The 24,114-nt window shown below is 42.5% G+C and overlaps 1 protein-coding gene across 4 annotated transcripts in view; it reads right to left on the minus strand.

Annotated features, from left to right (window-relative positions):
* Positions 1–394: 394 nt before the first annotated feature.
* Mettl24 (methyltransferase like 24) overlaps positions 395–24,114 on the minus strand; it is a 126,882-nt gene continuing 103,162 nt past the window's right edge. Inside the window, exons 5-6 of one of the 4 annotated variants that reach the window (XR_012907423.1) lie at positions 1,462–1,868; positions 400–1,367 (exon numbers count right to left, since the gene is read on the minus strand). Coding sequence is in view for 3 of the 4 variants with exons in the window: in XM_075945049.1 (XP_075801164.1) it covers positions 1,554–1,868 (315 nt within the window). In the remaining variant the exon portion in view is untranslated. Of the gene's footprint in view, positions 1,869–24,114 lie in introns of all 4 variants that reach the window. The other 3 variants (XM_075945049.1, XM_075945039.1, XM_075945028.1) reach the window with 3 other exon arrangements.

The raw sequence follows: 24,114 nt of genomic DNA on the forward strand, positions 1-24,114 counted from the left end.
ATTCGTGGACAGTTGAAATACACCAATGAGACCAAACCAGTGTCACCGACCACGATTATCCCAGCTGTTTTCTCAAGCCAACACCTTCCTCCCCACCAGGTACTGTGAGTTAAAAAAAAATTTTGAAAATCCTCCACAGGATAGTCTATAAATAAGAGTTATAGATGGTACTTGAACCATTGAGAACCTACCTGTTCTGCTGAATCTTTTTAAAAAGTGAACCCAGAGGCCGAAGCAGGAGGATCAAAGTCCTAATCAGCCTGAGATATCTAGTGAGCTCTGGTCCACCCTGGGCTACACAGCAATAGAGGGGGGGATCAGTTGGTGGACACTGGGGTCTTCCTCTATCTCTGTATAGCTTACCTTCTGTTTTCTCAGAAAAGATCTCACTGTGTAGCTCAGGCTGGCCTTGAACTCACAGAGGTCCACCTGTCTCTGCCTCCTTAGTGCCAAGATTAATGATGGTGTGTGTTTCCATGCCAGCTTCCAACTTATCTTTCGAGACAGGGTCTCTCACTGGACCTAAACCGCACTGATTCAGCCAGGCTAGCTTGGCCAGTGAGCCCAGCCTGTCTCCAGCCCACCGTCATCCTGCACTGTGGTCACAGAGGCATGCCTGGCACGTGACTGTTAGGTGCAGGGAATGCAAACTCAGGCCCTCATGCCTGTATGGCAGGCACCTCACTGAGTCATCTCCTCAGCCCGAAACCAGTGTATTTAAGAAGGTTTGACAGCATAGGCGAGTCTGTGGTGCAAAAGCCACGTTTGAAGGCTGGCAGGGCAATAACAAAAACACCGAGATTCTGCTTTGTGCTTAGTTCCACAGGACGCGAAGGGTGTTTACGGCGGAGCATGAAAGAAGGAACCAAAGTCCTTGAAGTTCTCTGATAGAACTTGGGGTATCTGAGTTTCCAGGAACTGGAATCAGCAGTTCTTAGGAAGCCAGAGCATGGCCTCAGTCAAGGTTGAGAAAGAATGGCCGAAATCCGCAGAGCGTAAAGAACAGTTTTAACTGGCTGGACAAGAGAAACCTTGAGGGAGGAGAGCTAAGGTTAAATGAGGGTCCCAACTTAAAATGAACAGTGCATTTTAAAATATGATCAACCGAGTAAAAGTGGAAAAGAATAAAATTTCATTTTAATGTAAACTTGTGAGCTATAGACACATAATGAATTTTAAGGAAACCAGAAACTGGCACAGGCGGGATATTTCTACCCTCCCAGTGAGAGTGAAGAGGACACACCCTCAATCTGTCAAAGGCAAAACAGAAAAGTCTCAGTCTGGGAATGCAGAGGTGTTCTTCCTGCTGCTGTTGTTGTCAAGCTCAAGGCTTCATGTACTGCAGAGACAGTAACACGGCCCCTGCCCTGCGCAGGTAACACGCTAGTGGAAGCTGGACACGTAGCTCCATGGCCGGAAGCACGGACACGCTAGTGGAAGCTGGACACGTAGCTCCATGACCGGAAGCACGGACACGCTAGTGGAAGCTGGACACGTAGCTCCATGGCCGGAAGCATGGATGCTGCTATCTGCAAACACTGCTTTGTATTGCACTACTTCCACCTTGTGTTCACCCAGCTCAGCGTATAACAGCTGCTGGCATTGAAAATGTCCTTCTTCAGGAAGAGCTGAGGCTTCGATAAGTCCTTATAGGTGTGGAAAAGCCGGAAGTCCTTCTGCTCCAACTCCTTCAAGAGGCTGTACCAAAACCTCACCACACTGCTCTCGCTGCCACTGACCTCAAAGCCCGGCCAGTGGAGATGAATCTCAAAGATGAGCTGCCCAATCTGCTCAAGGACATCTTCCAGAATAAGATTTTCTAGAACTTTCCATTCTGCACTTTCCAGATCTGCCTTGAGAATGTCAATCTGTAACAAAGCAATAAAATGGGATGCTCAGCCTTGGTTACGAACTATACCACCTCCATATCATATATAATTTCATACCATACCATATTATTACACCACATCGTATCATGTCATCATATCATACCATATCATCATATCATATACCATATCATATAATATCATACCATACCATATTATTACACCACATCATATCATGTCATCATATCATATCATATACCATATCATATAATATCATACCATACCATATTATTACACCACATCATATCATGTCATCATATCATATCATATCATCATATCATATACCATATCATATAATATCATACCATACCATATTATTACACCACATCATATCATGTCATCATATCATATCATATCATCATATCATATACCATATCATATAATATCATACCATACCATATTATTACACCACATCGTATCATGTCATCATATCATACCATATCATCATATCATATACCATATCATATAATATCATACCATACCATATTATTACACCACATCATATCATGTCATCATATCATATCATATACCATATCATATAATATCATACCATACCATATTATTACACCACATCATATCATGTCATCATATCATATCATATACCATATCATATAATATCATACCATACCATATTATTACACCACATCATATCATGTCATCATATCATATCATATCATCATATCATATAATATCATACCATACCATATTATTACACCACATTATATCATGTCATCATATCATATCATATCATCATATCATATACCATATCATATAATATCATACCATACCATATTATTACACCACATCATATCATGTCATCATATCATACCATATCATCATATCATATCATATACCATATCATATAATATCATACCATACCATATTATTACACCACATCATATCATGTCATCATATCATATCATACCATATCATCTTATCAACCTCCAAAGGCAGCAGAATTTTTAAATTTTCAGAGTTGGAAGTCAATTCCAAGTGTCCGCTTTAAAAATGTTTATTAAACATTTTTCACAGAATATATTTTGATCATATTCTGTCTCCTCCCTCAGTTTCTCCAAGATTCTCCCCACTTTCTACTCAAGATCCAAAAAAGACAAGTATCACATGTTTTCTCTTATATGTTGATGCTAGTTTTTAAGCTTTAGATGTGTGTGTTTCAATCTGAATAACCAAGTAGCCATCAATGACATAAATTTCCAACTTTACTTCATATTGTTAATGAACAAACAATGAAACATTGTAATAAACGGAGTCAAACTTGGCTTCTTGGTTACCACTTCTTCTGGGGTAGGCTCTGTTTGCTAGCGGCAAGCAGAGGCGCAGCTCCTTTAAGAGACTTCCTGACTCAGTGATAGTGGCAAAAACCATGAGGCTCTTTTAAGACCCTGCTACCAGCATTGTTTGCTATACCCAGAACCTGGAAAAAACCTAAATGCTCCTCAACCAAAGAATGGATAAGTAAAATGTGGTACATTTACACAATGGAGTACTACACAGCAGAAAATAATGACATCATGAAATTTGCAGGCAAATGGTTGGATCTGGAAAACATCATATTGAGTGAGGTAATCCATACCCAGAAAGACAAATAGCATATATACTCACTCACAAGTGGCTTTTAGACATAAAGCAAAGAAAATTAGCCTACAACCCACAATCCCAGAGAACCTAGACAACACCTAGACAATACTGAGGACCCTAAGAGAGACATACATGGATCTACATAGGAAAGAGAAAAACACAAAATCTCCTGAGTAAATTGGGAGCATGGGAACCATGGGAGAGGGTTGAAGAAAAGGGGGAGAAGGGAGAGGAGCAGAGAAAAAATGTATAGTTCAATAAAATCAATTAAAAAATACATTAAGAAAAAAGCAAAAATAACCAACCAACCAAACAAACAAACAAAAAAAGGGACCCTGCTACCAAACACTTAACTGGGTTTTATGAGCAGCTAGTGGCATGTTACTTGGTGGCAACATGGAATCAGAAACTTCCCAGAGTTGGGTCCAGGGTTCAGGTCCCTGTTCGGGCACCACTGTAGGCCGCCTGGCGGGTCAGTTAGTCTAGGGGTTGTAACCTACCTGGCTGGTCAATTATTCCAGGGTCCCAGAGAGGTGCTATCTGAAAGACATGGACGGGAGAAAGGAAGGAGGCCAAGCTAGGTTTGTTGAAGCCTCCGTTTATTAGAGTCATGGTTACAGCTTATATAGCCCCTGGATGAGGAATTTGGGGGTGAGATGGGGTCAGGGGCATGGCCAGGAAGGAATCTTGCAACGATGGTTCCAGCCGGTCGTGAGGTCATCGTCCAGGAGGTTAAGATCGGTCAGGTCACGATTCCTCGGTCAGGAAGTCACAAGTTGACACACCCAGTTCTCTAGATAGTTGAAATGTGGGGCGGGTTCTGCTAACAGATAGCTCTCAAGATAGTTGGGTGTGAGGCTCTCTGCAAATTCCCCAGGGCAATGGTCCTGCAATAATTTTGGGGGGAAATGGCTCCTGACAGGTTACATTAGTAAAGAGGCTCTACTTTTATTCCATAGGAAATGAGAGGCTGCAGATTCATTCTGAGTTAAGAAAAATCAGGTTTGACTAAGGAAGACCCCCGAGAAATCTCTTATGGGAATGGATGGCCCAGATGACCCAACATTTCAGAGCACCTCTGTCATAGTTTCCTCTGCGTTCTGCATGCAGAACAGTTTCAAGGCCACTGACTGAGATGGATCAGTCACACAAAATATCCCAGTCAGGACTTGACCACAATTCTAAGTTTCCTCAGAGTCCATATAAGATTGCCAGTGCCCCCAGTCAACAGGGAACAGTCTAGAGAACTATGCCCAAATTCCTAAAATATTGTTTAAGAATGTTGGTTTTCATTTAAGGGAGGTTAGTTACAAGTTGTTATTGGTCATAGTCAATTTTTTTATAAACGAAAAAGGGGGATATGATATAGCAATGATGGGAAAAGGGGTAGAATTTTGAGTTTACTAAAAAAAGCAACTGTTGATCTCAAAATATTTTACATTGGTTTGAATTTTAGTTTATTGATACAAATTTAAAGTCAATTTCATTATACTGTATATATATATATATATATTTCTACTCTTGTTTAAGGTATTAGGGTTTATGCAACTCCTTTAAAAATGTAATGTATAATTCAGAAATAAAAATTAATAGTCATCTAAATAGTCAAACTTTTGTTAGGTATGTTTTCAAGGTCATACACAGATATATTTAGATAGATGATCTTCAAACACTTTCAAAGACCTACACAATATGGCATTTAACATGTTTAATAACCTAAGACCTTTATGAACATGAGACATGTCTGATCCTGGCAACACCAATCCACTTCAGAGAAGATGATGTGCATTGAAAAAACTCCATATGGAGTTTACTTTCTTTATGGCAAAATTAGGCACTGGGCAAGAAACTGCCCTTGCCTCAGCTGCTGACAGTACACTGGCCAAATTGGACAAGTAGGACACATAGGAAAGTAACTGATCACTTTGCCAAGACAAGGAAGGACAGTCCTTCAAAAATTGTGCTTCACAGAAAAGTCTGTCAGATATGCTAGGCCTGTAGGCCAGAGTTGGATGCCCCGACTTTGCAGAGGAACCTTGGGTGACTACCCAGGCAGCTTGAAGTCCCTCCCATTAGGCAACAGTACACCCTTCTGAGGTCTTTGATGAAGTTGAAGATTAGGTAGTCAAAATTATAATTTTTCTTAATTATGGTAGAAGATAAATTAGATGTGAAACTTTAAACTTGCCAAGATAGGATAGATAATAGAATATTTTTTTCTAATTTTGTCAAATACAAATGGACTCAATCGTCTTACTTAATAACTGTTTTGTTGTATGTAATTTTGCTACGTTAAGGCTAAAACCTTCCTTTTTAATTAGACAAAAGGGGAAATGCTGTGGATTTGCTCATTGTTAAATAAAAGCTGATTGGACGATAGCTGGGCAGGAAGAGATTGAGTGAGAAAGACAGACTAGGAGAATTCTGAGAAGAGGAAGGGCAGAGTCTGGAGACGTTGGCCAGATGCAGAGAAAGCAAGATGGGCTTGCCATACTGAGAAAAATCACCACCATGTGTCAGAGCATAAGTAAGGAGTCTGGGTTAACTTAAAATGTAAGAGCTAGTTAATAATAAGCTTGGGTATTTATAAATGATATAAGCTTCTGTGTGGTAATTTGGAAAGCAGCTGCTGGATATTTGGGACCGAGTGGCTCTGGGATAGGAAACTTCTGATTATAATGGACTCTTGTGCTTTCTGCCCAGTGCCAGCAGATGCCTAAGGAAGAACAGCCAGGGTGCATTCACCACGGTGCCCCATGTCCTACAGTCTTTCCCCATAATTTGCATACCACTCCAAGGAGCCCAGTCAAGTCTGCTAGCATGGTGGTCATATAGAGGGAAGGACAGAGGGCCATGCCTGCAGGATCGTTCCTACAGGTGTTAACCCCTGGAGTCTTTATTAGAATTTGAAGCCTAAGAAAGAGATTTAGGGTTTATGAGTATTGAAATCATCATTTCATGGTTTCTTTTAAAAATTACAGCCTAGAATAGCATTCTAAAACAAAACAAACAACAACAGCAAGCCATGAAATGTCTCCTATTTATTAAATAACATTTACTTCCCACGTAAGATGGAATAAAGGAAGATAGAATGGGAAGGATTATTTTTACAATTAAGTTATGAATTGGCTCCTTTCTGCTGTCTTTGCACAAAATCCATTGGAATTACAGAATCTCCACCACCAGAAATAAATGGGTGTGGCTCTGTGGCAGAGTGCTTTCCTAGGAAACATGAGACCCCTGGTTCTCATGCCCAGCACCATAAAAAAATGTTACCAAGCTACTAATACGTGCTTGACCCCAAGCTAAGTACTTCTGTTTGCAATGTTCATTTAATTACATGTCAGCACTAATGGAAGAGTAATTCTGTTAGTGACCGTGGTGGTTGGAATGAGAATGGCCCCATAGGCTCGTATATTTGAATGCTTGGCCATCAGGGAATGGCACTCCTTGAGATAGATTAGGAGGTGTGGCCATGTTGGAGGAAGTATGTCACTGGGGGTGGGCTTTGAGGGTTCAAAAGTCCAAACCCGGCCTAGTGTCTCTCCCTGATGTTTGCCTATCCAGAGGTAGAACTCTCAGCTCCTCCAGCACCATGTCAGCCTGCGTGCCACCATGCTTCCTGCCATAATGAGAACGGACTAAACCTCGGAAACTGTAAGCCAGTCCCCATTAAATACTTCCTTTGTAAGAGTTGCCATGGTCATGGTGTTTCTTCAGAACAATAGAACACTGACTAAGACAATGACCTTAGTTACCATTTATGAAAACAGACTCAGTCACACAGCTTGGAGAGGCAGTGGTAAAATATGAAGTCTGTGTATCATAGCATGCACATGTGTGTATGTGTATGCATTTATGCATGCAAGCGTATGTGAATGCATGTCTGTGTGTATGTGTACGTGCATGTATGCCTATAAACATATGTGTGGAAGTCAGAGGTCATCTGGTGTCTCTGCATCTTATTTTTTTCTCTATCTTATTAATTTTTAAGATGAGGTTGCTTGTTAAAGCTAGAGTTCATGTTTGGGGCTAAACTGGCTGGCCAGTGAGCCCAGGAATCATCCTATCTGCACCCCAAGGATCCCCTTCACCCAGAACTGGGATTATAGATGCCACCACACCCAGTATTTATATGGGTGCTGTGGTTCTCCACTCAGGTCCTCAAGCTTGCAAGGCAGGCACTTTCGCAATCAAACCATTTCTAGCTTCCCGTATGTTCTAAGCATTAAAGAGCACTATCCTTCCAGTAAGCCACAACAGGAAAGAGTAACAACATTCCAAGGAGCCTTGGCCTTAGAAAACCAAGCGCTGCTGGGAGACTGAATGTGGGTCAGTGAGGTGCTTGAATCAGTATCATTGGATTTTCAGAGCACTTTCTAAAATGGGTAATTTTGCCCCATGGAAGTCTGACGACATCAGACACAATGCTTGCTGGAATGGAAGGAAACATTCAAAGGAACAGAGGCTGGAGTCCCAGGCACTTTGGCTCCCCAGGAGGCTGCTGGCCAGAGTCACTACGATCTGGCTCTGCAGAATTGAGACTGTCTTTGCGGCTTTATAAACGTGGGTGGACAACACCAAATCCAGACATGTTCACCCTTTCCTGCCAGGGCCGTCTGAATGGTAGGTTTTCCAGATGGTGTTACCATGTGCGAGTCCCACAGCCTTGGAGGTAGGCGTTCTTTGAGTGCTCTCAGAATTGCAGGGAGGAGAAGGAGCATAGATATCACATGTAATTGCCACAAGAAAGAGGGCTTTGCCTGATGTCATGAGACCTGCAACACACGCTTAGCACTCTTTGGTTCTATTTTGTTTTGTTTTTCGAGACAAGGTTTCCTCTGTGTAATAGCCCTAGCTATCCTGGAACTAGATCTTTAGACCAGGCTAGCCTCCAACCCACAGAGATCCACCTGCCTCTGTCTCCCGAGTCCTAGGATTAAAGGAGTTCCACCTCTGACCGGCTACACTTGGCACTCTTGATTAGATGTACTGGAACCAAGAACAGAGAGGTCTTAGGAAAGTCAATGTCTGCAAACTGTCTGTGGTCAGTGGTTTCAAAACAAATGGAAAAGGTGAAAAACGACATTTTTCTTCCTGAAAGTAGCTGAGCAAAGATAGGTCCACGGGAATACGGTCCAGGATAAATTAATTCTAATGAATTGGACCCAAGGGAATTAATTCCCTCTATTTTACATTTCAATTGCACTGGTACTCCTTTAGCCTTGGTTAGTTATCTTGGCAGTTTGGGGCAGAATCCTCCTGGATTAAGAGTAATTAAGTTGTCAAAAAAAATATTTAATCAAAATTTCACAAAATGTCCTAATTGGTAGAGAATGCACCCAAAATTCATTGATCAGCATGTGCTGTACTGAGTCACACAAGCCAAGAATTTCTTAGCTTCCTTGCGGACGTATTTCCCCCACAGACTTAGGTTTTCTGCGAGTTTGGATACGATGAACAACAAACACAAATCAGAGTGTGAAAAGGACAGGGTAGGGTAGGAAGGCAGCACAGAGCAATAGAGTCGACTGCTTAGCAAACAGGAGGAGGAAAAAACAAAACCAAACAAGGAAGTCAGGAGTGGGTGCATGGGGAGGCAGGCTAAAGTTCATTACCTTGACACTGAGCTGAAAACTCTACTGGTAAAGATACAATAGAATATATCATATATTTTCCAGACAAATTCTAGAGGTGTATTTAACATGTGTATGGGTGTTTTGGCTGCATTATCTATGTGCACCATAGAGGTCAGAAGAGAAAATTAGAGCCCTTGGAACTGGAGGTGAGGATGGTCGTGAACAGGGATGCTGGGGACCAAACCTGGGTCCTCTACAAGAGCAGTGAGTTCTTTTTCCTGCTGAACAATCTTTCTACCCCTCACCCCAACATATTTTCAATAAATTATCCACCAGAAGTTATAGGCAACCAGAACAGAACCAAATACAGTTAAATGGTAGCAATATATACTTGCTTCCGAAATGCAGTTCTTATTCGCTTGATAAAAATGTCTTCTAAAAGCAAACCGTATGCTAAGTATGACAACACCCTTACCTTCTCTGCCCCAGTGATGCAGAGTCCCTGCTCACTCAGCCTTCCAGCGGTGTGGCCTGCTGTCGCCCACCGCTCTTTCCGGCCTCCCTCCTGAGAGCACAGCCAGCCGAAGCCCAGTGAGTAAAGCCGTATCTCCTCTCCCATCATGCACTTCCTTTTGCTGGCATTTCAGAATGTCCCATTACCATGAACAGTTTTGCAAATGTAATTTTCATTATCACCGCAAAATGCAGACAATATTATCGTTATTATAAAGCACTAAAGGTTTCTGGGTAAGATATGCCACATTTAAGATTCTAATACCAGCTTGGAACAATTACGGCACCCCAAATCATGCAAATGATTGTATTTGGATAATCCAAGCGCCAAGCCTAACATAGTTGGGTTAAATAATGTTTCTTGTGAAAAACAAGTAAGTGACAATGTCTAGGAAACTCTGGAATAAGTAATGACATATTTTTGGTAGGAGGGTCTCAAAGAGGTTGGAAGAAACCGTCTGTCTGGTATCATTTCAAAGGGATTGAAGAGGTCCTACTGTCAAATATCATCTCCTTTCCTAACACCTCAAATACCCAATAAGTTGCTTTTCACACAACTTTCTGAAGAACTGATAATTTTAATTTTAACTGGATTGAAATGTGATACCTTCTGGCAACATCCTCACTAAGGGTACAAGCCTATGCCTGGGCTGATCCACCCGGGTCACGGCTGATCCATGGTCCCTCTCCAGAATGACATGAAGGGAGAGGAAGTGGGTTGTGCACCTGAGTGAGCTTTGTAGGTTGCCATAGCAAAGAGCAACAGACCGGTGACCTAAAATTTGATGTTTGTCATCTCATCGTCACAGCATCTGAAAGTCCATGTTTCTCCCTAGAGGAGAAACTGGTCCTACCTCTCTCCAGGCTTGGCAATGTGGCATTCTTAGCATCTGCATCACCTGGTCTCTGCCTGTACCTTCTCACGACAGTCTCTGTGTGCCTGTATCCGTGTCTGGGTCCAAATTTTCCCTTTCATAGAGGCTTCAGCCATTTTGGATTCAAGTCAAGCATGCTCTCTTATGATTTCATTTTAGGCAATACATCTGCAACAACCATATTTCCAAACAAGGCCATGTTCTGAAGTGCCGGAGAAGCAGGATTTAACTGGTAACATTGCTCAAGGCAGCCACAGCAACAGTGCTTTTGCTAGACAGTATGGACTCAGGAGTCACTGCTTAGACAGCAGGGCCTGTTAAAGTCAGCCAAAGGTAGCACCTATCTAAGGCAATCATGACTGTCACTCTGCCAGTCACGACATCAGCCAACACTGGCAGCTTCATCCTTGCTAAATACCCAAACCAGGCAAATCAAACAATCTTGAAGGCCAACCAAAATCACCATGAAAACATGCCCATATCTCATTTCCCTGGTTCTTTTTGCCATTCAAGCAAGTACAACCTGCTTGGGGCACTTTCCCACTCCCCGAAGACATCCCTTCCTGTCCCTTTGTAAGTAACCCTTCAGGTTCACAGTGTCCTTTTATCTACAGGTCTTCGTCTAAGTTTATTTTTAACAGGTCTCCCAGCAGGATGAGCAGATTTGGCTCATGCTGGCTACCTTTGAAGAGGGCAATAATGGGAGCTATGCCTTTCAAGTAAAAGCCTAGTCTGGATGTCAAAATTCCTTTGCATTCTATCAGTCAAAACAAACCACAAAGCCAACTCAGAGGTTAGAAAAGACAATAGAGTCTAGCCACAGAGGGAAGAAGGAACAAGCATGCGAAGGGGCGGGGAGGGGGGAGCTGTTCATGGCCACCTTTGCAGACGATTGGCCTCAGTGATTAAAAGCAATTGTACTTCAGGCAAATCCATAAATGAACTATGGTATTGTCAATGTTGGTGTAGATACAGATGTTTAATAGACACTCGCAATCAAGGTGTTCAGTATCACACCTGGAAACAAGGACTGTTGGCATGCATGTGGAGTATTTTCTTGATGGCTATTGATGTGGGATACCCAGTCCATTGTGGGCAATACCATTCCTATGCAGGTGTGCCTGAGCTAAGTAAGAAAGGTAGCTGAATATAAGCCTGTGTACAAGCCAGTAAGCAGAGAGCCTCCATGGTGTCTTGTAGTAGGAGCTGCGGGCTGTGTTCCTGCCGCTCCAGCTCCTGGTCGCCTGCCTAGCTTATGCCCTGAAATAACAACACACAAACTGTATTCTTTTAAACACTGCTTGGCCCATTATATCTAGCCTCTTCTTGGCTAACTCTCGCACCTGGACCAGCCCATTTCTAATAATGTGTGTAGCACCCCAAGGTGCGCTTACCAGGAAGATTCTAGCCTACGTCCATCCTGGGTCGGAGTTGCATCGCATCTGCTCCAGAGAGCAGAGCTATCGAGTCTAAGCTCACTTCCTCTTCCTCCCAGCACTCCGTTCTGTTTACTCCATCTACCTATGTTCTAACCAATAAAATGGGCCAAGGCAGTTTCTTTATTAGCCAATGACCTTCCTCCATCAGTGTCTCCTTCAGTTCCTGCCTCCAGCTCCTTCCCTGACTTCCCTCAATGATGGCGGATAACCTGTAACCCAAATAAACCCTCTCCTTCCCCAAATTCCTCTTGGTCAGTATTTTATCAAAGTGACAAGTGGCAAACTGGCAGAATTATTGTTAAGGAAGTAACATTAATTATAAGTGACATTTGCTCATAGAATCAACTTTTCTTGGACCTTAACGGAGAACCTGGGATACCCAATGAATTAGGATAACTGATAAAACATGGAGGAGAGACGGAGACATGGTGACACACTGCTGCATCCCCCATCACTCTAAAGGCTCAGGCATGAAGATTGGAGGCTTGAATATACAGCTATGCTACATTAGCAAGACCCTATTTTGATTTTTTTTAAAAAGAAAGAAATCTAAGAAAGGCAACCAAAGCATGTTTTTATTTCTTACGTGGTTAATTTATTTTCTGTATTTCACAAGTAAAATGTTGGAAGGGCTATTTGACAAACTAGTATCATCTGCCAATGCTACAGACATTTTTAATAAGAACAAAAGCATCCGCTGGTGGCCCTTATAATCTAGGCCAAGTGTCCTGTTGCATAGCAAATAGAGGCAGATTTGGAAAACATCATACTTGGAGGAATAAATTGTTATTTTTAAATTACCACTTGCTTGATAAAACAACACCATGCAAACATTTTAATGGCTATTGCAACTGTAAGGGATTTGTAGAATAAACCCTGCAGCTCTAGCTCCAGGGAGAGCCAAGGTGATGAAACAATATGCCAATCAGCGCTCTTCTCTGGGGCTTCTTTGATCAAGGCTTTACAATAGGTACAGTAGAGAGTTGGGACAGGGACACAAGGGACGGTGGCTGTGCACGCTGAGTTAGAGTTGGGACAGTGGAACGTATTATCCCAATCAAGATGATCTTTTAGAAAAATTAGATTGTCCTAAATTGTGACACAAGGGAAAGAATATTAAACATGAATAATTTGTTAGTCTAAGCGCCATTTAGTAAGTGGCGGAGGCGGGCTTTGGGCAAACACAGTGGAAATCAGATGAGATGAAAAACAACAACTAAGTGTGAGGGATACATGTGATTGATGGAGACTGTGCTGGGGCCTCCAGAGAAGGGCCTTTCAGGGCCACTCTGAGATGTTCCACCACAGCCACCAGCTTCTGGCCTCTAGGTACCAAGTGGAGAGGACTTCTTAAGTGGACATTACATTTCTGCTTTGATAAAGCTTCGTTATATTTATATTAATAATGCAAATCTGATTTATTAAAAAAATCTCAATAAATATTCAGAGATAGCACTTCTATTATACAAATTTAAAATGAACTCTGTGTGTTGAAGCAACAAGTGGAAGCCACATTGACTTTGTCTTTTATTTTTTATTTTTTTTGGGTTTTCTAAGACAGGGTTTTTCCATGTAACAGCCCTAGCTGTCCTGGAACTAGCTCTTGTAGACCAGGCTGGCCTCAAACTCACAGAGATCCGCCTGCCTCTGCCTCCTGAGTGCTGGGATTAAAGGCATGCACCGCCATTGTCCCTCTTTGTCTTAAGTACTTTAGAAGTAATCTTAAACCAGCAACACTGGTCTCTTCAACAGTTTGGAGGCTATGAGCATGCTAATTCCAAGTCATCAAACAGTCTTGCTCCAGCTTGCCAAGAACTCTGATAGTTAGATGTATCTTTCAAGAAGGAATATTTCTCCTAACTACACAATTGCAAGCAGGAGCTACTAAGCATGAGACAGTTAAGTGTAGGCTTTGGCCAATCTTCACGTCCTAAATTGTGGCATAGGGGAAAGGATGCTAAACTTGAAAAATTCTTCAGACTGAACACCATTTAGTAAGTAGGAGGTAGGTTAAATGCTAGCATTTTGTTTTTACAAATTAAAACCCAAGCGCTTGTCATATTTGTCACAGCTGACGGGAGTCAGTGTCATGGTCAGCAATGGCGTGGCCTCCAATCTTTCAGATTAATCTTCAGATACATACGTCATATGAAAGTTCACAGTACCCATGAAAAACAAACGACACTGTGCTTGACAGTTTCATGTCAACTCGACACAAGCTAGAGTCGTCTGAGAGAAGGGAACCTCGGGTAAGAAAATGCTTCTATAAGAGGGGCTCAGAGACAAGCCCATTGGGCATTTTCTTAGTTAGTGATTGATGGGGAGGGCCCAGCTCATTGTGGGTGGTGCCACCCCTAGGCTGTTGGTTCTAGGTTCTGTAAGAAAGTAGGCTGAGCAAGCCATGGGGAGCAAGCCAGTAAGCAGCATCCTTTCATGGCCTCTGCATCAGCTCCTGCCTCCAGGATTCTGCCCTGTTTGAGGTTCTGTCCTGACTTCTTTCAATGATGAACAGTGATATGGAAGTGTAAGCCAAATAAACTTACTTTGATCATGGAGTTTCATCACAGCAATAGAAAACTAAACAAAAACACTCACTAATCACAGGAATTCAACTCTGGAATATTTTAAATTCTTCAATCAATCCTATGATGAGTTATATCCACCTTAGTGTAATCTACTTGCCTTCAGTGCAGATTTGTGTGCACGTAACTGAACTGTGAAATTACAGATGAGCACAGTACTAAGCCGCTTTTCTGCCTTTACAGTGGGTAAGCAGGACAACCATCAGCTTTATGGCACAGGTGATGTGGGAGTGTCATATGTCAATCTATTGATTTCATTGGTTAAGCAATAAAGAAACTGCATGGCTGGCCCTCATAGGTTAGAACACAGGTGGGTGGAGAAAACAGAACAGAATGCTGGGAGGAAGAGGAAGTGAGCTCAGACTCCACAGCTCTCCTCTCGGGGGCAGATGCCTCAGAGAGACGCCATGCTCCCGGCTTCTGGGCAGACACACGCGATGAAGCTCCAACCCAGGATGGACGTAGGCTAAAATCTTCCCGGTAAGCGCACCTAGCTGTGCTACATAGAATATTAGAAATGGGCTAGTCCAGGTGCGAGAGTTAGCCTAGAAGAGGCTAGATAGAAATAGGCCAAGCAGTGTTTAAAAGAATACAGTTTCCATGTAATTATTTTGAGTAAAGCTAGCTGTGGGGGCAGCCGGGTGCTGGGGACGCAGCCCCGCCACTCTTATTTCAACACACAGGGCTGTGGACAAGGCACTAAACTATATGGAACCACGTTCTTAAGATGGTGCCTGGTCCAAACAAGGGGAGGCCTCATAGAAGTAAAAATGAAGCGCACAGTAGCAGCAGCAGAGGCTGCTGACCCCAGTGTGCTGTACCCTGTCAACGTGAAGAAAGAACTGGAAGGGAATGGCAATTCTGCCCAATAAAGTGTGTGAACATTTCATCTGCTACAACTACAAGGGAACTTAAATTTGTGTTTTATTTACATGAAACTTATAGAAATAAATACCTAAATATTTTAATAGGAATGAATTTTTTTTACCTATCATACAAATTACTGTAATTGTAATTATCTTAACTCACCATAATTACTTAAGATTATTTACCAGACTTCATCTTGACATAGCTTCCTGGGTGAGCCTTTCAATTACTTGTTTCATTACATTTTCCTTAGGGATTAGAGTGTGACTCAGGGCCAGAACGCTTGGTTAGTGTGGGTGAGTCCAGAGGCTTGATCCTCAGCGTCACAAGAAACCTACAGAAATCCTTTCACTTAAGCAAATTCAAAGATTAAAGGTGTAGATGTGTGTGCTTTATAAAGTGCATACCCAAAATTATGAGGCAAAGGTGAAAAGAGATAGAGATAGTGGTTGTAATTCCAGCACTAAAGAATTTGAGGCAGGAGGATTAATTTAAGTCCAAGACATCCCTGAAATATATGAGTTTCAGACTGGCCTGGGCTACACAGTGAGAACCTACTCTAACAGACAAATAGAACAACCCTCCCCCCTAAAAATAATTAAAACGAAAGAAAAGAAAAGTGTATGGTAAAGAGGTAGGCAAAACCTAGAGAATTTTACTCCAACATCCCTAAAGTTAAGCATGGAAGTAAAAAGATCCTGCATTTAGAGTATTTTCATAAACTATAGGAATTGCAACTTTCCTAAAAGTCAAAATGCAATGCTGTGTGTATAACAAATGATGTCTAAGCACCATTTCATACATGCACAAGGCCATAAAGAACCATGAGTATCAGCAGCAGAGGAAAGACCCCAGCCCTGCGGCCGACTGAACAAAGTGTGGAGTGCAGGTGAGCTTTTCTGTCAGTGTGGTACAAGTTTGAGTCAGCTGTGAAGAGCAAACTTCAGCTGAGAAGCAGCTCCCATCAAATTGGCCTGTAGCAAGTCCATGGTACATTTCCTGATCAATGACAGATTTGGGAGAACCCAGCCCAACTGTAGGGAGAGCCACCCCTGGGGTTGGTCTCGGGTTGTATAAGAAAGCAAACTGAGCAAGCTGGGGGAGCCAGGAAGCAGCATTCCCCCTGTGGTCTTTGCTCCAGTTCCTGCCTTAGAGGAATTCCCTTCACGATCAGAAAATGTAAGGCAAATAAAGCCTTCCCTAAACCCTGCTGTTTTGGTCATTTGCAATTATCACAGCAACAGAAAGCACACTAGGGTATTTGGTATTATATAAACCCATTGTAAACTATTATATTTTAATTGTGTGTATATGTGTATGCACGACGTATATGTATGTGCATGTATGTCATATGCACATATGTGGCAGTCAGAGTACAAATTTGTGGAGTTGGTTCTCTCCTTCCACTTTTATGTCGGTCCCTGGGATCAAACTCAGGTCACCAGGCTTGTTTGACAAAAACCTCTACCTGCTGAGCCATCTCCCACCCCACAAAACTGTTGCTATTCCAGAAGGTGCAATGGTATACTGCACAGGAACTCTTGTGTTTCTGGTTGGCACGTGATCTACTTTCTAATATGTGAAATAAATATAGGCATTTTAAAAGAGTTTTGTACAGAACTATTGGATTTACAAAAATGGCACAGAAGAGAGCACAACAGTCCATTCACATGGAAATCCCATTCGCATCTGCAATAGTGAGAACTATCCTAAAGTGAAGAGCCGGTGGGAGACAGTAGCTAACAATGCCCTTCACACCCTGACATACACATACTGCATATCCAATGGGCAAGTGGCTCCCAAGTGAACCTACTATTAAAGCTGAGATGCCTTTAAGGCCATTCTTTTTTATTTTTTATTTTTTGTGTTTGAATAATGGATCTTTCTTCCAACTTGTGCTCTTGGACTTCTGTTTTAGCAAATATAAAAGAAATAAATACAGCAGAAGGTATATCAAAAGAGAGTACCATATGAAGGTATAATCACAATGAAGGAAAGCCAAAACATTAAAACTGCAAAACTTGGGGCAGGGGGTGATGGCTCAGCAGTTACAAGCAATGGCTGCTCTTCCGAAGGACCCAAGTTCAGCTTCTAACATCCACATGGCAGCTCAACCATCTGTTGCTCAAGATTGGGGCCATCTGATGGCCTCTGTGACCACCAGGCACAAGCATGGTGCGCTTACATAGAAGCAGGCAAAACACTCACATACATAAAATAAAATAAGCCAGTAGCTCCCTAGCAACCGAGGATGTTTACCATGGAGGAAGGGCCTGAGGAGTGAAAATGTGATTTCCAGAAGCCTCTGTCTCATTGCGGCACAGCAGGGGATTACTTGTTTTAATCTTTACTTTAGGCATGTTTTAATTTCCAGAAACTGATATGTTTGCCCCATCCTCTTTTAGATCAGGCTGGCTTCAAACTCTCTGTGTTGGCAGTGGGGATGCCCTTGTCCTGATCCTCCTTCCTCCGCTCCCTGAACACTGCCATAAGCAAGCACTCCCATGCCAGGTTTTATGTCCTGCTGGAGGCTGAACCCAGAGCTTCATGGAATGCAAGCACCATACCAGCTGAGTGAGTAGTAGAGCTGTCTACAGTCCTTACTTACATCTCTGTTCATTTCTCTGCTGAGACTACCTTGTTGACTTCAGCGGACATGGTGTCCTTTTGCACACAAGACACAGGGGAATAATACAATTACCTGTTCTCCAGTGTCTTCGGATCACCTTCTATAGTATATGTTTATACACTGTGCTGGCTAGTTTTATGTCAATTTGACACAAACTAAAATCATCAGAAAGGAGGAAGGAGGGTCTTCTTTCTATGTGTTGCTTTCATTGGCTAAATAAAGAGACTGCCTTGGCCTTTTGATGGGACAGCAGATTAGATAGGTGGAGTAGACCAAACAGAATGCTGGGAAAAAGAAGCAGAGTCAGGCAGACACCATGAATCTCCAACCCGAAACGGATGTAGGTTAGGGTCTTTCCCGGTAAGCCACAGCCTCGTGGTGACATACAGATTATTAGAAATAGGTTGAATCAAGATGTGAGAGTTAGCCGAGAAGAGGCTAGAGATAATGGGCCAGGCAGTGTTTAAATGAATACAGTTTTCATGTAATTATTTTGAAGATTAACCAGGCAGCTGGGAACTGGGCGGTACGTGGCCCGCTCGCCACTCATCTTTGCAACAGAACTTCAGTTGAGAAAAAAATCTCTGTAAAATAAGGCTGCAGGCAGGCCTATAGGACATTTTCTGAATTAGTGGTTGACGGGGAGAGCCAACCCATTGTGGATGGTGCCATCCCTGGGCTGGTGGTTCTATAAGAAAGCAGGCTGAGCAAGCATGAAGAGCAAGCCAGTAAGCAGCACCCCTCCATGACCTCTGCATCTGCTCCTGCATCCAAGTTCCTGCCCGTTTTGAATTGCTGTCCTGACTTTCTTCACTACAATACTGGTATGGAATTGGAAGCCAAATAAAGTCTTCCCTCCCTAAGTTGCTTTGGTCATGGTGTTTCATCACAGCCACGATGACCCTGACTAACATACACTTTGCCTTAGACTGCCAGGGTTTCTATGAAAATCCTACTGACTAGGTGGCTTAAACAGTAGAAACATGTCCTCAAGGCCCTGGGGTGGAGGTGTCAGGAGGGCCAGTTTCTCCTAAAGCCTCTCTGGTTGGCTTACAGATAGCTGCCCTGACACGCTGCTTTTCTTCTGGGACTCCTAGCAGCTCTTGCTTTCTTATAAAGAAGCCCGTCATATTGGACTGGCTCCTTGTCCCCTTAAGAACTCATTTGACCCTTTCACCTCCTTAAAGGCCTATGTTCAAATGCACTGGGAATTTAGGACTTCAATCTATAGACGTAGAGAAAGACACAGTTTTAGGCCTAATATATAAAATATGTGTTCTTTGAAGTGCTTTATCTAGAGGCAACCATTGTCTTCACAGACAAGTCAACTACACCCTTGTTTCTGTTTTAGCCGTGGTTTCTCCTCCATTAATTAGCAACTGTTTCTCCTCCATTGTTAATGGCCAGCTCTGATTCTAGGTCTTACACATCCAAGTCACAAATGAATTGCAGGTGAGTAGCAGAGACTGTGGGAGATAATTCATTTCAGCCTCATATGAATGAGGCCTCGACGCTCCCTTCAAATAGAGGCAATGCCAGGTTTGTTCCCCACGGTGAACGTCATAGACCGGCAGTCCATGCAGTCACATGGACCTCACACACAAAGTGTCCTAAGCTTGCTCTGTGCTCGGCTATGGCTTCCTGGAAAGCCTCATTCATTCGAACAAGAGACCCTTCATCTCACTGTTGCTGACACCCTTGAGTCCGGCTGACCTTGTGACAGGATGGGCTCATATATCTTGCTGGAGCCCCTGCCAGGGCCACAGAAGATAACGCAACTTCTACCTCACTCACCGATACTTTTATTCTTAGAAAACAGCCACTGTGAGAACCTTCAACCAGCAAGTGAATGAAGCAGATGCAGACATCCACAGAAGAGCATTGGGCTGAGCTCCCAAAGTCCAGTGGAGTGAATGAGAATATGAGCAAAGGGGTCAAGGCCATGATGGGGATACCCACTCAAACAGCTTACCTGAGCTAATGGGCGCTCACTGACTTCTGCCTGACAGCTGGGGAACCAGCATAGGATCAAAATAGGCCGTCTGAATGTGGGTGACAGTTGTATGGCTGGGGCAGACTGTGGGACCACTGGCAGTGAGACCAGGATTTATCCCTACTGCTTGTACTGGCTTTTTGGAACATATTCTCTTTGGAGGGATACCTTGCCCAGCCTAGATATAGTGGGGAGGGCCTTAGTCCTGTATCAAAGCATTGTGCTAGACTTTATTGACTTTCAATGGGAATCCTTACCCACTCTGAGGAGTGCTTGGGTGTGGGGAGGAAAGTGGAGGGAGCAAGAGGAGGGGAGGGAGTGGGAACTAGGATTGATTGGTATGCAAAATGAGAAAAGATAGTGTTTAAAAAAAACAAATAGAAAGGAAGAAAGACTAGCCACTGTGCACAGTGTCTGCCCTTCACTGAGAAAGTTCTGAGAATATTCACATGACTGGCCCTAGCAAAGACGTCATTTGGAGAGAGAGAACTGCTTCAAATAGAGTCAGATACCTGACTCCTGACCGCAAGATCCTGAGCCAGAAGCATCCAGCAGAATGCTTCCCAAACTTTGGCCCACATGAATGGTGAGCGTTAATAATTGATTAGGTTGTAGATTTTGTGAGCTCTTTCATTTATACCACCATCAGCAACTAAAAGAGAACCCAAATGCTGCTTACAGATATCCTTTTGAAACTTGATGGTTAGCAGCACTATTAAAATTCTATATACTTCAAAGCTGCAATTTCTAGAAATTTAATATGTATTTTACAAAATTATTAAATAATAAATTATAATCATTTAAAAAATTAAACTCAATCAAGCGAAAGAAGCAGATTTTTAAAAAATGTTTCATGAGCTTAAAATTTCTCCAGAACTATAAGTGCCCACACATTAAAGTGTACAACCTATGTGAGCATGGCTGAAACATGCTATTTTTACACAAAACTGGAATTAATGCTTTACCTGTTTTGATATCTGCTGTGCTGGGGATTGGACCCAGAGTTCGTATGTTAGGTTAATAAGGTACTCTTGAGGTCCACCTCCAGCCTCAAAATTGCTTCGTAATGTGACAGATCATGAATGGATTTCCACATGAGTGAAATTTTGTCTGAAATGTTTTCTCCAGCTAAACCTCTGAGTCCCTCATCAGACTCAGACTGGGGTGATGAGGGTTACAATAGACATCAGTGGGTGAGATAGTCACACCCTCTGTCTGAACTGAGGTGATGAGGGTTACAATAGACATCAGTGGGTGAGATAGTCACACCCTCTGTCTGAACTGAGGTGATGAGGGTTACAATAGACATCAGTGGGTGAGATAGTCACACCCTCTGTCTGAACTGAGGTGATGAGGGTTACAATAGACATCAGTGGGTGAGATAGTCACACCCTCTGTCTGAACTGAGGTGATGAGGGTTACAGTAGAAATCCATAGGTGAGATAGTCACACCCTCTGTCTGAACTGAGGTGATGAGGGTTACAACAGAAATCAGTGGGCGAGATAGTCACACCCCCTGACTGAACTGAGGCGATGAGGGTTATAACAGAAATCAGTGGGCGAGATAGTCACACCCCTGACTGAACTGAGGCGATGAGGGTTATAACAGAAATCAATAGGTGAGGTAGTCACACCCCCTGACTAAACTGAGGTGATGAGGGTTACAGTAGAAATCCATAGGTGAGATAGTCACACCCCCTCACTGAACTGAGGTGATGAGGGTTACAGTAGAAATCCATAGGTGAGATAGTCACACCCCCTCACTGAACTGAGGTGATGAGGGTTACAGTAGAAATCCATAGGTGAGATAGTCACACCCCCTGACTGAACTGAGGTGATGAGGGTTACAGTAGAAATCCATAGGTGAGATAGTCACACCCCCTGTCTGAACTGAGGTGATGAGGGTTACAGTAGAAATCCATAGGTGAGATAGTCACACCCCCTGTCTGAACTGAGGTGATGAGGGTTACAGTAAAAATCCATAGGTGAGATAGTCACTCCCCTGACTGAACTAAGGCGATGAGGGCTATGATAGAAATCAATAGGTGAGATAGTCACACCCCCTCACTGAGAGCCACGCCCCCTTTATTTCTAATCTAACATTTTCAATCTCAAGGGAAGAAGAAACCCATGTGGACAAAGAGTACACCTGATTGTTCTTAAGTTTGAAGCCCCCACTTATACTCTTTTTAGGATGGGCTTTATAACGGCTTCATGTTGTGGGAGGTCCTTCTGACTATGTGCTGCTTTTATTGGTTAATAAATAAAGAAACTGGCTTGGCCTATAACAAGATAGAAGGAAGGCGGAGTCAGAGAGACTCCATGTAGCTCCGCTGGAGACAGACACCTGAGCTTTAGCCAGTAATACTCAGCCACGTGGCGATACACAGATTACTAGAAATGGGTTAAATTAAGATGTAACAGTCAACCAATAAGAAGCTAGAGCTAATGGGTCAAGCAGTGACTTAATTAATACAGTTTCTGTGTGGTTATTTTAGGGCTAAGCGGTCGGGAACCAACAAGTGACCTTCTTACTACAGCTTCACTTACGTAACCAGTTACCCTTCGGACGCACATTTAAGTTTTATTTCAAAATTGTTAATATTACAAATGGATATGATCAACGAGCTAAGATTTCAGACATGTTCAATGATGTTCTTGCTGTGATTCTCCAGAAGTAGAGGATTAGCCTGTTGCTCCCTCTAGTTCTGTACTTGTGACATTGGGAGACGCCAGCTTGTGCTGAGACTCAGAGCGAACAGACCGGACCTAGAGGCTCGTCACTGTAACCAGTCAACACGCGGCTCATTGTCTTCCTGTGAGGCCATGTGACTTTCCCCCTAAATGTGGTACCAAGGATCTCAGGCATGCTGTGTATGCTCTACCACTGGCTTACACCCCAACTCCTCTCTGCAGCATTCTAACCCCCCCGTGTCTGCATGTCACTGGGTCACACCGAAATTTGAATGTCTTTAAAGAAAGAACAAACAAAATAGGTCAATTTTAACTAAATATTTGATGAGCTATCTATTCGTTTCTTTTGATTTGAACTATTTGAATAAAGATGCTTCCTATATACATAAATTTCTTCCTATATACATAAATTTCTTCCTATATACTAAATTTCAAGGGTACATTTTATTTCCGCCTGGAAAGTGTACGTGCAATTTAAAATTGGCCACTCCCATCAATAATAAAGAGGATTATTCATTAATCAAAGTCTGTGACTAAGAGCTGAAGCTACATAAGTAACCCCAACAAAGTGTCCATATGTACCCCAGCTTCCCACCACCTAGCTAAGTCAAGGGGTGGCCCACTCCGGTCAGCACAATTCTGTCTTCATCAGCCACTGCCTGCACTTGAGGCTTAGAGCACACACAATGTGATACTTACAGAATTCTTCATTTTGTAAAAGATTCCTGAAAAGAAGTGTACAAATTGATTGTAATTGATCTCATATTTTAATTGCCATTTGACTCTACTTATGAATATTTTAAAAATTAAGTTATCATCAACCATTTACCATCCTAAGAAATCAAGATATATTAATTCTCTATAATTATTACAGTTTGGGTCAATATTCAATCAGAATTTACAAGTATAAATTCTTCTTCCTTTTTAGTTTAATGTTAAAAAGTAGCTATTTAATGATAAAATAAACGAAAGCTTCTATATATCAAGTCTACTAAAAGGAAGATAAATACACACCTAGAAAACCGATGCTAGACACACGAGAACAGGATTGTATTGTAGAAAAATAGAACAAGCTATCCTTTATTTTTTATGTAAGCAAGAGAATTAAAAGTCTCCTCTGGAGCTTGAAACCCACTAAATCGAGTCCAATTAGCACTGTCAGCCGCCCGAGATGTAACTCTGCAAAATCTCTGCTGCCACTAGGAAAAGCGAGGCAAGGTTTGCCCTGCTCATAATGAGAAGCACGGAGGGTCACTCTAAGCTAATCTGAGACCAATTCTGAACTAATAATAAAGGAAAATATTTCCACGTGGTAAGCTGCTCTCAGCAACGACCCCTGCAGCGAGCAGGACACTGGCAATTTAAAAGGAAATGAAGACAACATTTACAAAGAAGGTTTCCCCTGGTGTCCAGCTTGATGGACAAAACCAACCTGAGGCTACCAGGCAAGACAAAATC

This window comes from Microtus pennsylvanicus, chromosome 1, assembly GCF_037038515.1.
Source record: "Microtus pennsylvanicus isolate mMicPen1 chromosome 1, mMicPen1.hap1, whole genome shotgun sequence".
In the NCBI taxonomy this organism is placed as follows: domain Eukaryota; kingdom Metazoa; phylum Chordata; class Mammalia; order Rodentia; family Cricetidae; genus Microtus; species Microtus pennsylvanicus.